The sequence below is a fragment of the Callithrix jacchus genome, chromosome 3 (assembly GCF_049354715.1).
Source record: "Callithrix jacchus isolate 240 chromosome 3, calJac240_pri, whole genome shotgun sequence".
Classification (NCBI taxonomy): domain Eukaryota; kingdom Metazoa; phylum Chordata; class Mammalia; order Primates; family Cebidae; genus Callithrix; species Callithrix jacchus.
In genome coordinates, this window is record NC_133504.1 from 116,161,572 (window position 1) to 116,176,917 (window position 15,346).

Consider the following 15,346-nt stretch of genomic DNA (forward strand, 5'->3'; position numbering starts at 1 on the left):
CACAGATGTTCACATAATAGAAGCTGAAATTTAAGAAGTAGTTTCTTTGTATTTGACAAGAGACAAAGGAAAACAGTTGTGTGTGTGTTGGGGGGTGGAGAGGTGGGAAAGCAATGAAATCCTGAGAAGAATTGGGAATATCCATGTTCACCAACCCAGGAAGGGGAAGCTCATTGACAAGGGTACAGATCTTCATTCCCAGGAACACTGACTGGCATGTGACTCTTGACGAAGTCTCAGTGAATGACTTTTATGCAAGGAAGGGACCAGGGTTTGATCCTGGATGAAGACTCAAAGACCTGCCCATTGATTCCTTCCCTCTCCCCATATCCTGAGGGGATATGTAAGGAAACCATGTAAGGAAACCATGATGCGGTGGCAGGGTCCTGACAACTCCTGATGCTTTGTGATACTGCTAAGATGGTGCCTACAGACTTTCTCTCTGCTGGTGTCAGTACAGTCAGTTTTTGTCTGTGTTTACCACAGTGACCTGTCACCCTTGTGGTATTGACATCTCTGTTCACTCATGCAAGATAGGGTAGGACAATATAAGTGAAAAAGGGACATTGCTGTGGGGACATTATAGGTTTAGACTTTTTAGACTAGAAGGTTAGGAGCTGTGTTATTTCCTCCCTGTGTTGTGTTCCCATAATCATCGTCAATGACCAAATGAATAACGGGGTCTGAATTACGATCTTTATGGCCTGAACAGCTGGATTTCTTTTAGGCTTGGCTAACTGAGTAAAAGATTAAGATGCTTTTCCAATATACTGATGATTCTTCTAAAAATTACATGTATAACATAGATGTAAATATAACATATGTAAATATACATACATATTTATGTTACTATATAACATATGTGTAAATTAATATAATTAATTATATTTCAAGTTAATGTTACCCTGAGTTCTCAGATCGGGAAGTATCTCCCTTCTCCCTTGCCCTGGCAAACAGTGACTGTCTCTATTAAAACTGCAATACAGACAGGTCCATGCCAGATTTTCCAGACATTGTTCTATTAATATCTACAAATATCTTATTTTCACTGGAATGAAACTTAAAGTAAACATATATTTATAATTTAAATCCCATTCCTTACGTTATTAAAACTTTGGTTTTGGGTGGTGATAATAATACTCATTAGCCAAGCAGGCTAACTACAGTATAAAAAACCTCTACATTTTAGTAGCTTGATACAATACAAATTTATATTCTTGTTCAGATGGGAGGGAGAGATGTTTCATTCAGAGACCCAAGTTCCTTCCATCTTATGGTTCTACCCTCTTTTAAATCCTTAGTGTCTTGTCCATTCAGCTGGAGAATGAAAAAACAGAGAATTTTTGTTTTTAAGTTCAAAAACTCTTGGGGTGTAAGTGGTTTTTGGCTAACTGGATGAATTGAATAGTAATGAAGTCTGATATTTTAGTATACTGGTCACCCAAGCAGTATACATTGTATCCAATATGTAGTTTTTTCTCTCCTACCCTCTTCCACCCTCCACTTCTGAGTCTTCAAAGTCCATTATACCATTCTGTCTGCCTTTGCATATCCATAGCTTAGCTCCCACTTAAATGGGAGAACTTATGGTATTAGGTTTTTCATTCCTGAGTTTCTTCACTTAGAGTCATGGTCTCCAACTCCATGCAAGTTTCTGCAAAAGACATTATTTTATTCTTTTATTATGGCTGAGTAGTATTCCACATGTATATATGCTACATTTTCTTTATCCACTGGTATGATGGGCGGGCACTTAGGTTGGTTACCTGTCTTTGTAATTATGAATTGTGAATTGTGCTGCAATAAATGTATGTGTGCAGGTTTTTAAAAAATATATATTTACTTCATTTTCCTTTATCAAATGGTATTTCAACTTTTAATTCTTTAAGAAATTTCCATGCTGTTTTTCATAAATATTATATTAGTTTACATTCCCACCAGTGGTGTATCAGCATTCAAAAAGGAGAGAATTTTATGCACCGAGATTTTTATGGGTCAGGCCAGGAGGAGCCCACTTACATCCACTTAACTTTATTGATTATAATTTGGTCACACAAACACACCCTTGTAAGAGGGAAGTGTAGTTTAGGCATCATGGCCAGAAGGAAAAGGAGAACCCATATACTGGTATATCATAGCAAACTTTAAACTAGTCAGCTACATAGGCCATTAGAACATTAGTTGCAAGGTCAAATAGTGTAGAGTAAATATCTGTTGAATGACTGAATGCTTGTGAGCACACTCATCAACATTGTCTTCAACAATATCTTCATCAAGGTTGACACAGGAGCATCTGAAGTTGAAGCAGTAGCTGGTACAGATGTAGGAGGGGGTTTGATGCCTTCTTGATCATGTTTCTGATATTTTATTTCCGGCATAGAGTAACGGCTGACTCATAACATTGAGTAATTCTGTTTTATAACAGTAGTTGGTGACAGATTAATTTACTTAGGGTTTTCTTCTTACTTTTCTATTTTTTAGAAGATATCTGAGTTAATAATAGATTCACTTGTCCAGTTAAGGAAATTCGCCCTAACAATCTGCATGTGTGATCATCAAGATTGTAAAACATAAAGATATTCTAATAACTTTACCTCTGACTGAAGTTGAACTGTTGGAGTATCTGGGGTACTGAATACTAGATCATCAGACATCTACTGCAGATTAAAATGAGCTTGTGACATGTCTTCTTTGCCCATTAGGCTTTCAAGGCTATTAGCTCCTGGAGCCCTGGGACTTGTTTTACACATTTTGCTCCACTGGTGCCTACCTTGTTGTTTCTGATGTGATAGGCCCTCAGATATGTTACCTGCAGTGGTTCCCAGAGTTTGGCCTCAGGACAGCCACATTAGCTAACACTGCATGGAAACTTGTTGAATATGTACTTTTGGGCACATCACAGACCTACTGAATTAAAAATCTCTGAGGGTAAAGCCGAGCAACCTGTGTATTAACAATCCCTATAGGGATTGAAATGTGTAAAAGTCCGAGAACCACTCCTTTCACAAACTGAAATGGACAGATCTTAACTGCAGACTTCAACACTATTTTGTAATTCATTGTTGTTCATTGTTCTCATCTGTTTAATCTTAGGTTTTAACTCAAGTTTAAATAAAGCATATTGAGAAGTTTTTGTAGAATCAGATATTTTTAGGATTTACCCATAATAATGAAACTTTCTTCAATTTCACCATATGTCCCATAAAATCTCTGTTAATATCAAAGCCCAGCTTTAAGAACCACTTTTAAACATTCAAGATAATTAGAGATTTGGAGGGAGATATTTTTATAGTTTTAAATACCATTTTCATACTGTACTGAAACTTCATTTGGAAGACTCTTAAAACAGGTAACAAAAGTTAAGAAGTGTGGTTTTTAAGATGGTAAAATAGCTTTTTGGCCAGTGAAGACAGACACTGGTGCAAATTTAGACTCTTAGGATATGTAGCTATGTGACCCGGGACAAATTGTTTAACACTAGGTGCTTCAGTTTCCTCTGTAAAATGGGAATAATAATAGTGACTACTTCACCGGGTGATTAGGAGAATTAAATGAGTTAATATTTGTAAGTAACTCAGAATAGTGCCATGGTAAGAGCTATGTAAGTGTGTGTTAGGGGAAATAATCATCTTTTTTAAGAAATTAAAAGCACATTATGAATACCTTATTATTCCAAATGTGGTGAATTGAGAGACAGTTAAGAATGGGGAACAGTGTACTTTTAAAGGACTATTTCTCTCACCTCAAAATTTTTCACCAAAATCGGCTGGTGTTTCAAAAATGCAATTTATTAGATGCATCCACACTCCCAGTCTTACTCAGAATCTCTCAGTGAGCCACACTTATCTATATTTTTAGCAAGCTTCTCAGGTGATTCTTATTTCTAGTAGAGCTTGAGGAACTTTGCAATAAAGCTGCGAGGCAGGCTGAAAAAATGGCTTCCCCCTCAAAGATATTTACATCCTAATCTTGAAACCAGTGACTGTTAACTTATGTGGCAAAGAAAAAAAGCTGAGGGAAGGAGTCTTTGCAGAAGTGACTAATATAAGACTCTTGAAATGGGGAGGTTTACTTTGATTGCCTGCCTGGGCCCTATTGAAATTACTTGTATTCTTATTAGAAGGAAGTCGGGGGGGATTTTCTTTTCTCTTAATTTTTATTTTTATTTTAAGTTCCAGAGTACATGTGCTAGGTGTGCAGGCTTGTTACACATATAAACATGTGCCATAGTGGCAGATTTTCACACACACTGAGAAGCAAATAGGAGATGGAGCAGAGGGAAATTTAAAGATACTGGCCTTGAAGATTGGAATGATGCAGTGGAAAGCCAAGGAATGCCACTAAAGGCTGAAAGAGGTGGGGGGGAGGGGCAGGCAGTTCTCCCCAGAGACTCTGGGAGGAGCGAGTTCTTGTCAATGCCTGGATTTTGGGCTGGTGATACTGATTTTGCACTTTTGGCCTTTAGAACTGTGAAAGAATAAATTTCTGTTATTTAATGTCACCAAATAATGATAATTTGTTGCAGCAGCCCCAGGCAACTAATACAAGCAGCATGCTTCAAATTGTTTGGTTTTAAAAATATAAATGGAATATTTTGAGCACATTATCCAAAATATGCTGAATCATAAATATTTTTACATAACATTGTACCAATTTATACATTATAAGACACAAAACAAAAATTTTAAATGAAGCACTAAGAGGGGAAATTAATATCTAAAGATAATTTTATATTGCTAATGGTATAAAAAATCTTTTACTCCTAAAAATTATTGTTTTACAGTGAAAGCAGTGTGATCAAATATGCTACATAGTTTGAAAATCTTTGTTTAACACTTTCTTAAAGATATGCTTCAAAGTTTGGCTCATTTAGATATTTCATTCTAATGATTATGTGACTAAAAAAGATACATTATGAGGATATGCAGATTCAAAAAGAAGTAGTTACATCTTTGACTATCTTTACTAAATCAGGAAATTATTTTATTTTCTAATTCCATTTGCAAATTATGCAGATAAATTTTAAAATCACAGTCAGCTAATAAATTTTCACCTTAACCATCTTGTCAATCAGTTGCTTTTATGAACTAATCAGATGATATTAAGTCAATAAACTTTTTTTTTGAGACAGGGTCTCACTCTGTTGCCCAGGATGAAGTGCAGTGGCATGGCCACGGCTGGCTGCAACCTCACCCTCCCAGGCTCCAGTGATCCTCCCACCTCAACCCTTGCCAAGTAGCTGGGATGACAAATGCGTGCCACCATGCTCAGCTAATTTTTAAACTTTTGTAGAGACAGAGTTTTGCCATATTGCCCAGGCTAAGTCCATATGCTTTTAACAAATAGATTCAAACCCCATTGAATGTCTTTATCTGAAATATTTAAAAATAGCTCCAAGTGTCTAAAGAAAGCAGATAAGAGAATATTTTCAGTGAGACATAGTGTTTTCTGGCAACAAGATCACATAATCATGGAAATATTTGCAGACATCTGTTTTCAAAATGTTCTCCTTTTTAAGTGATTTTTAAAATTCATTGTAAAAAATACTCCCCTCTCATGGAAGAATATATTAAAAAGGAAAAAAAGAATCAAATCTTTAGAAAGTTAATCAGTGGATTTATTGTTTCCAAAAATATATATTCTAGATACCTTCTAGCGTTGGTAATCTGTTATATTACATAAAGCTTCATAAAATTTGAACATATGTATTTTTGTAAAACAATATGAAACTCATCTTTAAGTTTGACAGCTCTTCAATACTGTCATGAGATAGCCGATGAAACTCTTTGGAGTACATGAGTTTCGTATTTCATATTTCATGCAACCATTCCATTATACTATAAGTATTCTATTACTTAAGATAAAATAATTTATAAATCTACTTAATGTGATAGATACTTGCAGTATGTTGAAAGAAAATCAGTGATTAAAGATGCCACTGTCAGCTCCTCTGAGCCTGGGACTTCCTTGATTCTTGAGATACCTCATGCACCATGCCCCATATTTAACTTTTGGATATGCAGCCAATTGTGAGACTATGCTACAGCCATTCTGTATATATAGTATCCAACAAGCTTAATTTCTTTTTTTGTGTTTGGATAAAAATGAATAGACATTGAAATTCTAATATTTTTCTTTCATAAAGTGATGAATACTTTTCAAACTTTCTGGGATGCTGACTACTTTGAAGACTATAGCTTTAAAATGAGAAGAGTTTGATTTATAGATTATAGAAAATAGAATGGGATTTGGCAGGATGGGACAGAAAAGAAGGACCTGAGAAAATAAAGGGAAAGGCTCAGGAGAATGGATGACAGAAAGGGATGTGAACTAACATGGGAAAATAGAAGTGGCTGTGCAAATGTCCTGGTTAGCTTTCCCCAAAAATACTCTGAGATGGAGATTGGTATGCAGCAAGTTTATTAGGAAGGGCTCTTGAGGTAAAAACCTTGGACAGTGGGAAAAGTTGGGTGGTTGCTTGGCCTCAGCAAACCACATAGGGTTCTCTGGAAATGGGATAGTTCTTGAGACTTGTTTCAAGTTGGTATGGCAGGGGGTGAGCTTTTATAGCCCACATTGACCAGTCATTGGATACAGGCTGCCTTGGAAAGAATGTGGCCTTGGGTGAGGCAGCAGTTCTCTGCGAGTGTTGGGAGATGAAGGCATCCAGAGCCAAGAGCATCAATGAACACCCTTCCCTGTTGCTAGAACAGTGAGCCCTTCAGTTCTCTAGCACAGGCTTTCCTGCAGCAAATGTTCATTCTACCAACAAAGACTCTGAGTCTGAGGGAACTGAATAACATTCTAATAAATCAAATAAATATTGAATTAAGATATGCAAAAAGTAAAATTTAGTTTTAAAATATTACATTGATTAATTGCCCTCTCTAGGCCATAAAATCTCACTGAGGGCCATATCACCTTCTAGAGGCTGAAAATTGTTTCTAAGGAGTAAAATATATACACACACACACATACACATATGTATATATATACATACCCATATATATACACACATATAGATGTATAAAACACAGGCATGCAGTGTATAACAGTACCACCATGTCTTTGTGGAATTAAAATGGCTGAGAAACACTGCTTTAGACAATTAATGGATAGTAATTGTGTGAGTGTATGTGTTGGGGAGGGAGGAGGGAACTCTGAGTATTTTAAATAAAATATTTAGAACTCCGGTCAAGAAAGACATATGTAGGAAGAGGAGGATCCTTCTTTCCCCACAGAAAACCAAGAGGTCTTTACAGAAAAGCCATTTTTCTCTCATAATCTTTAGATCCTTTCAAAGTCCTGGGCATTTGTAAACCAAGCCCTTGAATCTTCTCCCTGATGCAAGTGATTGGTCTAAAGGGCAGGTGGCCCCTTGTTTGTAGCCCTGGGGTGGGAATATCAATTACCTATTAGGGAGAAGGCCCAGAGGAGACACTTGATCCAGCAAAGGTCACAGGAGTCAATGACAGCTTAGGACCTAGAACATCAACTGAAGCTTTATTCACTTGAAAACTCAATTTTCCAGGACAGAAGGCAAGCTGGTTTTCCCTCAAAGATGGATACTTCTCTGTGGCATCTGACGCTTTATTTTTCTTAATTACCTAGTTGTGGTGCTCAGGAAGATATGATTGTCTTTGTGGGACTGAAACAGAAAAGTCAGACTGTTCAATATGAAGCATTGTGTGATATATTATGAAAGGGATGTATTATGATCAACAAACTGTTAGAAGAAATAACAAGGAAAAATTCCATTTGAAGAAAACAAATTCTTTATCAGAAAGAACCAGAGTTTCCAAATACCATGCTGTGCTGTGTGTAAACGAGACTGAGCTTTAACCCATACCTTCCACAGGGGTATAAATGGCACCCCCTTGAGCTGTACAGTGCAGAAGTCCTGATCTCCCGTGACAGCAGTGCCAGGTGATAGCAGGTGTTAAATAAATATTTTCTGATTGGGTAAATGTGCTGGCAACTCCCTTCAGCTTCCATAATCATTTCCTTGCTAGACTCTAGCAAACCTTCCTCTAGTTGTCCTGGTTGTGACATTGAAACAGGGGTGGAGTTGTGTGACCTAATGTTACATGATAGGTGCAATTATTATCCTCCTTTTACACAGAGGGTATGAATGAACAGTATATGGAAGCTTTAGGAACCAAATATCTCTGGTTTAATTTTTGCCCTCTGGCCTAATTTGCTCTGTTGTCAGAATATAGTGAATTGGCCTGGACCTACAGAATGCATAGTGGCCATCCAAGTAGCTGTTCAAGAAGCATTTTTTGAAAGCCTCCTACATGCCAGGCCCTGAGCTATATTGGAGAGGTACAAAGATAAATGATACAGATTCTGCCCTTAGTTAGTTCATTGTTTAGTAGATGGCAGCCCCTAGAAGATTGGGGTTGTGAGAAGAGGGCAAATTCACTAGTACAGAAGTATCCCAAGATATCTGTACTTGAAAGAAGGCTATGCTGTTGGCATGTTTTGTGAGCCTCTTGGGATACCCCCATCCTGGGACCTATGCTTGAAGATACCCCCACCCCTGTTCCCCAAGCATAAGCCCAGGGCAGTACCCAGTTTCGCTACCTAGGGATGCTCCTAGACAGATCACTGTGGCAGCAATCTGAGAACAACAAGGAGGAAGATGCGGTTGAAGTTTGAATTTTGAAAGACGGGCTTGGAGGCTATGGAGTAGTGGTAGTGAGGCTGGAGAGGAAAAGCTGTGTGTAAATGATGCAGTTCATAGTAACCAATGTTTATTGAGTGCTCACAATTTGTTAGGCACAGTTCTCAGCACTCTGCACGTGCAGATTTCATTGAATCTTCACAACCATATGTGGTTGATATTTATTATTGTTATTATTATTATTATTGTGTTTTTCAGATGAAGAAAATGTGGCATAGAATAATTAAGCTACTTGCCCAAGGACACACAGTAAGTGGCAGAGATAGTTTTTGAATTCTTAACCACCACTCTATCCTGTACTGTACTTGATAGACTGGAGGTGAGAAGTGCATTGAAGGGAGGAAACAAACCACTCCTTATGATGTACTCACTATGGTGGGGAACACCAGAGGGAGAAAAAAAATCAGGAGGTTAGGAAGAGTGTGGTTTAGGACAATTTGGGATTTGTAGGTAGAGATGTTCAGTTAGCTGATGGTATGTGGTTCTGGAATTTAGGAGAGAAATCTGAGCCTAAAAGAAATTAAACTAGATTGAAACCAGTCAATCCACATGTAGCAGGGAACTAAACAGTTTAAATAATATTTGAAAACCTGATCTTATACTTTGAGAAGCTGATATCTAGAGTCACCAGATATTCTCATCCCTAGCATTTATACAAAATAAGCTTTTATACATAAAGTTGATTTCTCTGGCCTTTCTCATTGAGAGGCCAAGCTCTGAATAGTAGCAGTGATGGATTTACAACTATTCATTTACAGTCTTTCACCCAGAATTTGTGACATCACTGATTGGCATTGTTGGTTTAGTTTGTGTCCATGGGACAATTTTCTGTGTGAAACTAATTGACATACATGGAACGTCAGATGGACGGCATTGGTCCCATTGGCATCATGTACCAATCAAAGGAGCTGACTGATAGTGACATCAAGAGAGAGGGGAGATGCTGCTGACATTTTTACGAGTCTACAGAACGAATGTTTCAAAGCTTATGTATTAAGTAAATCTACTTGCAGAACTGATGGGGAAGATAAATTATGCCTGTGCAGTTCTTTGTTCCCTGTTCACCAAAAGGGGGCTACCCACATGCAGCTGCTCTCAACAGGAAATTGCTCTTCAGTCTTTAATGAAGGATGTTCTTCAAGTGAAACAGGTGCACCCTCTCCAACCCCAAATCAGAATAGGCCCCCATTTTCTGCCCTTTCATGGAATGGGCAGAAATGCCTATCATGGAATCTGTTATATGGAGATCTTAGGTGATGAGTGGTTTAAAACCAAAGATCTTTAGGTTTAGTTTAGTGATGGCTTCCTGGGGCAGAAGTTATTCCTGTAAATTCACAAAGCTTCTTCTCTCTATCCTGTCCCACTTCTGGGGATGGTAGTGGGACAGGGTGCTAGTGCTACTGCACAGGGGAACTTGGAGTCTGCTGGGTTCTCACTAGTCAGAAAACGGACAGAAACTTGAAAAGGAGAAAGAAAAATAGCAACCAATGCACAGTCACTCTAAAGAAAAGATGGGCCTGCAGTTTTCTGAATAAGCAGAATGATCGGTGCCTCTAATTTTCTGTCTCTAATAGCAATTGCCTAAAGGATTGTTCCTTCTCTTCTCTGTGTAGCCAGTACTAAGTGAGTCCCCTATGTGAGAAATGAGTGTTTCTTAAAACAAGTTAGCATTATTCTCACACTCTCTTGTTAAACCACTAGTCTTTAAACTTTCAAAATTGTTTTCCCCTACCAATACTTAAAAACCTCAGTAAGACTCTTAATAAATGCATGTATTCTTAAATTATGTGTATGCACATGTATGTAATAACTCTGCTTATAATAAAAACATTATAAAATTCTATCCCTTGCCATGCAATTTAAGCATACTGGAATGCACTTGCTTGCAAATAGCATTATTTCCATAATTGGTTATTAGTAATTACTGGTAAAAAGAAAAATTGCTTGTGCTACAATATGTCCACATGTGCCTCACTATCCAAGCCAAGAAAGAGGAAAAGACTGAAGAGAGTTCTGCTAGAATCTAGCAGGGAAGGGATTATAAAAGTCAGGATGTTTGTTTAATAAATATCCACTGAATACCTATTTTGTGCCTTTAAACAAGACAGGCCCCTGCCCTAACAAGCCAGTGTTTTCCTGAGAGAGTCCAGCTGCCCCATTACATGACTCAAGAGGGTACATTTACAAAGGCTTCATGGCTGCCCTGTGAGATGAGGTGTTGATGAGAGAAACTGGTGAACATATGCTGTATCAGATAGAGGTAAATACTATGAGGAAGAACCAGGCAGGGTGAAGGGATAAAGTATGAGAGAGGCTGATCTTTCCCTTGGGGGAAATCTTCTGAGAAAGGGGATTTGAGCCTTGACCTGAATGCAGGGAGGCAGCTAGTCCTGTGAATACTGGAGGCAGAGCATTCTGGGCATTTATTTTGGGTCTCATCCTTGCATCTTCGGTTATAGGTGACCCAAGCAGCAGGCCTGCGAATGACCTCTTGAAGGCCTGGCTGGCTCCTGGGGAACAGGAGGGCCCATCCTTGGCAGCTGTGAACTGCCACATAAATAAGGCACAGGGCTTTGTTACATCCAGTCTGCTCCCTGTCAGGCCTGACAAGGCAGCACCCTTTGTGTTTGCTAATAATGGATTTCCTTTCTGAGGCGCCATCGGGCTCTGAAAACACTAACCGAGTTGGTAAGCTGGGCTCCTCTTTTCCTACTTCTCCCTGTAGAAGGCTGCATCCTTAGAAGCTCTTGAAGCCATTTATGAACATAGATAGCCATTGTCTTGTGCAAAATGAGTTTCTAAGCTATGCAAGCAGTTAAATTACCAGCTGGCTAGACCCTAGACTTCAGTTACCAAGTATTTTAGAAAAATGGCCTTTTATGGCACCACATGTAGGGAAGTATGAAGTTTTGATGTAAAGGCAATGGGGAGTTTTGGGAGTCTCTTTTCCCAGTATTTCTACTGAATATCTTTTTAATTATAGAAGTAACACATTTTAAAAACAAGTCCAATAAGACAATGATTTTTAAAAAATTGACTATCCCCAATCCTGCTTTTCTCTAGTAACATGTATGGCAGAGGCCAAGCGTGCAAGCTCTATGCCAGACTGCCTGATATAAATCCTGCTTGCCACTTGCTGCCTGTGTGACTTTGCACAAGTTATTTAACCAATTTTGTTCTCAATTTCCTTATCTGTAAAATGAGACTGTAAAATGGAACATTCTTTTACTCCCCTTATGCAGTTGTTATAGTAAATGGGTAGTACATAATACACTTAAAATATTATCTGGTACAAAGTTAGTACTATTCTCATATTAACTATTACTAACATAGCTATAATGAGATGCTATATTTTTCTTTGTTTTCTCTTATATCATTTATAGAACTTGGCAACTTATTTTTTTTCCCCCACTGTATCCTTCAACAGGCATCCTTCTAGATTCAAATCCAAGTATATGTAGGTATCATTAATTTTTAACAGCTGCCTAATGCTGCTTAATATGGATCACCAGTTGTTTGAATACTACATTTTTAGTAGGCATTTGATTGTGTCTAAGCTTTTACTCTTACAAATAATATAGCAATAGACCATTGTACATATATTCTTTTTTATGTTGCTCTGTTTCTAAATGATACATTCTTAAAAGTGGGATTGCTGGATCAAAAGTCAGGAGATTTTAAAATGGTAGTAGATATCCTGAAATATCATAGCAATTTGCACTCATACCAGAACTATATGAGTGTTCATTTCCCCATGTGCTTACCAGAAGTGGATATTTTTAATCTTCAATTTTTTTCCAGTCCAACAGGCAAAAAATAGAATCTCATTGTCCTTTCAATTGACATTTCTCTGACTGCCAGCGAGCTTGGGTACATTGAAAAGTTCTGAGTAGGGGCATTAAATAGCAAAATTTCTAGTTTGAAAGATCAGTAGGGCTACAACAGGGAAAGCTGAGAAGGGTGGGAGTGAGAAGGTTGATCTGGAACTAGGGAGGATCCTTAGGAGACTGTTTCTGTTCTTCTGCCTTTACCACTATTTTGAAAATGACCTCTATTCCCGAATGTCAACCTCTAACCCTTGATCTTTGTCCTGGATTTCAGCATCATGTTTATTTTTCTGTATTAGAAATGGAAAGTCAGTTGTGGAGGCAGCTCAAACTCCACATGCCCTGAATTCCTATTTTTTATGTCCTCTGTCTCCCAAATCTACCCTTTCTCTTATTTACTGTATTTATTTAACGACCTCACTAAATATAGGGATGTTTAGTTAATCTTGCCTATACTACAAAACTTGGGGTTACTTTTCAGTCCTTTGCTTTCTACAACCAATCAATCCCTAAGTCCTGTGATTTTACCACTTGCCATTCAAGTCCTCCCTGCCTGTCATTCTTTCTTTTGCTGTTATTGATCACAGCCTCATCTTTTTCTAGATTACTATAGTAGCCTGATCTTGTTTTTTTCTTCTATTCTCTCTGCTTAGAATTTTCTTCCCACTTTCGTCCCCTGATAGTGAAATAAACTTTCTCCTAAGCTCAGCCTTGAGTGTTCATTTTTCCAGTACATCTCCTGTTATTCACATTCTTGCTCCAGGAAGAGCTAATACTTCCTTCTCTTTTGCTCCTGTTGCATTCTGCACATTCTTAGGTTTCAAAACGCTTATTATCATCACTTGAATGCATAGCACTTCTTTTTCCTTCAAGTATCTGTGACTTCCTTGTGAACATGGCCCATTTTATTTTTAATTGACACATAATAATTATACATATTTATGGAGTACAAAGTGATATTTTAATATATTGATATTTAATATATACAGCATATAATGATCAAATCAGAGTAATTAACATATCTATCACCTCAAACATTTATCACTTTTTTGGGCTGTTGGGAACATTGAAGGTCCCTCATCTTTTATCCAGCACAGTACCTGCTGATTAACAGTTTGTTGAAACAAGAAAAGCAGATTGTCTTAAATTTTTGCTACTAAGAATTAGATTAATTAAAAATGTATTTTCTTCTAAATTTTAAAAATTGTAAAATAGCACTGTCTCCTTATAGAAAATTTGGGAAATAAAATTGAAAAGTAAATATAAAAAAAGATAAAGAGTCATCCATGTTCCCATTTATAATTTTATCTTGATTTTTCCTTCTCAGTTTAATGACCACATAACAATCTGTAGTGGGATGAGTTTATTCCCCTCTCTTACTAGTTCTCCTTCCTATAATTTGGGAACCCTATATTAAACTAAAAAGAAAGGAGCCTGCTGTAATGTCAATTAATAGTGAGAAAGAGAGGGGTAATCCGTTAATATAAGAAAACATGAAAATATCTTAACAGAAGGTTATCCCTTACTGCGTTTTGATAGATGTAATATTTTTCCCCACTGAAGCCGGTATGGTGTCCCAGGGGTCTACAGTTAAGTCTTTGTGGGGATTGAATTTGAGGGTGAATGGAATAGACTGTGAGCACTCATCTCGAATCCCACCACTTGATATGTGTGCTTTGTCACTCACTCATCGTGTATTTTTTTTCCTTAATAGTAAAGTTTCTCTCATGAGATTCTGCTTCTCTACCTTATTCATTTTCACTGACCACCTAAAGCAATCAACAAACCAGTATTTGTTGTCTACTTTGTGTTAGAGCTTGAAAAAGATGAGGTGGAATAAATCTTATCCCACTGTATCTTTATATCATTAGAGTCACAAAAATCCTTTGGGATTTCAGATGTGTGCTTCATCAACTAGGACAGTAAATCTGTTTTGCATACTGACTCTTCTTCTCTTTTCTATGATAAGAGATGTGGTTACAATTTTCCTCTGTTACTTATAACAGCATACTTTACATACTCAGTTCTATGCTGAGTTTATATATTGAACATATAAATTTTGGGGGAGGACTCAAGATGGCGCTGTGAGAACAACCCAGGATTGAAGCTCTCACTGGATGCGCGGAGAGGGTGAGTCGGGGACGCATTTCCAGATGGATCTTAGTTGCCCACAGAACAGGGAAATTCCCAGGTATAAAAGAGACACGGGACACCAGGCAGAGGTCTCGGCTGGTGTAGCTGGCAGCCGGTGCGGCTCCGGCCCGTGCCTGAGCGCAGAGGCGCTCCACAGCGCTCCATACAAAAGCGCACTGTTACGGGTGCCCTGTTGAACCAGCAAACTGAGACCTGGGAGGGCTAAACTTGAGACTGAATGGAACTTGGGCAGTGAGCCAGCCCAGGAAATCCCAGGGACAAAGCGTTTGGGCTAGCGCAGTGCGACAAACAAAACAGCGATTCCAAACACTCCCGGTGAGGAGGTTTTCTTAAAGCGCAGTTGCGTGGGGGAGGGACTTCCGCCATTACCGAGGCAATCAGCCCCCACTGAGGTACACGCCCATTGCTGATGTAGCCTGCCGTTGCCGAAGCAACCCGGTACAACAGAGAGACTCCGCTACAGGGCGTAGCCAGTGGCAACAGGGCGGAGACCGTGGCAACAGGGCAGAGACTGCAGCAGAAGGGCAGAGCCTGCAGCAACAGGGTGAACCTCACACCAGCAGGGTGGAGCCTCGGCAGGCAAATAGTGATTTGACTGCCTCCTAGCTGGGCAGGACAGCAAGGCGGACACTCACAAGGAAAGCCTCAACACCCCCCCCCCACCGCCAGACAGAGTATC

General features: G+C 38.5%; 1 protein-coding gene across 28 annotated transcripts in view; it reads left to right on the forward strand.

Annotated features, from left to right (window-relative positions):
- RASGEF1B (RasGEF domain family member 1B) overlaps nucleotides 1-15,346 on the forward strand; it is a 655,029-nt gene that overhangs the window by 364,436 nt on the left and 275,247 nt on the right. For 10 of the 28 annotated variants that reach the window (XM_078366979.1, XM_078366986.1, XM_078366987.1 and 7 more), the window contains one exon: nucleotides 8,885-8,935. The exons of the other annotated variants lie outside the window; for them this stretch is intronic. In XM_078366979.1, the coding sequence (XP_078223105.1) occupies nucleotides 8,885-8,935 (51 nt within the window). The remainder of the gene's footprint in view (nucleotides 1-8,884; nucleotides 8,936-15,346) is intronic. 28 annotated transcript variants of the gene reach the window in all.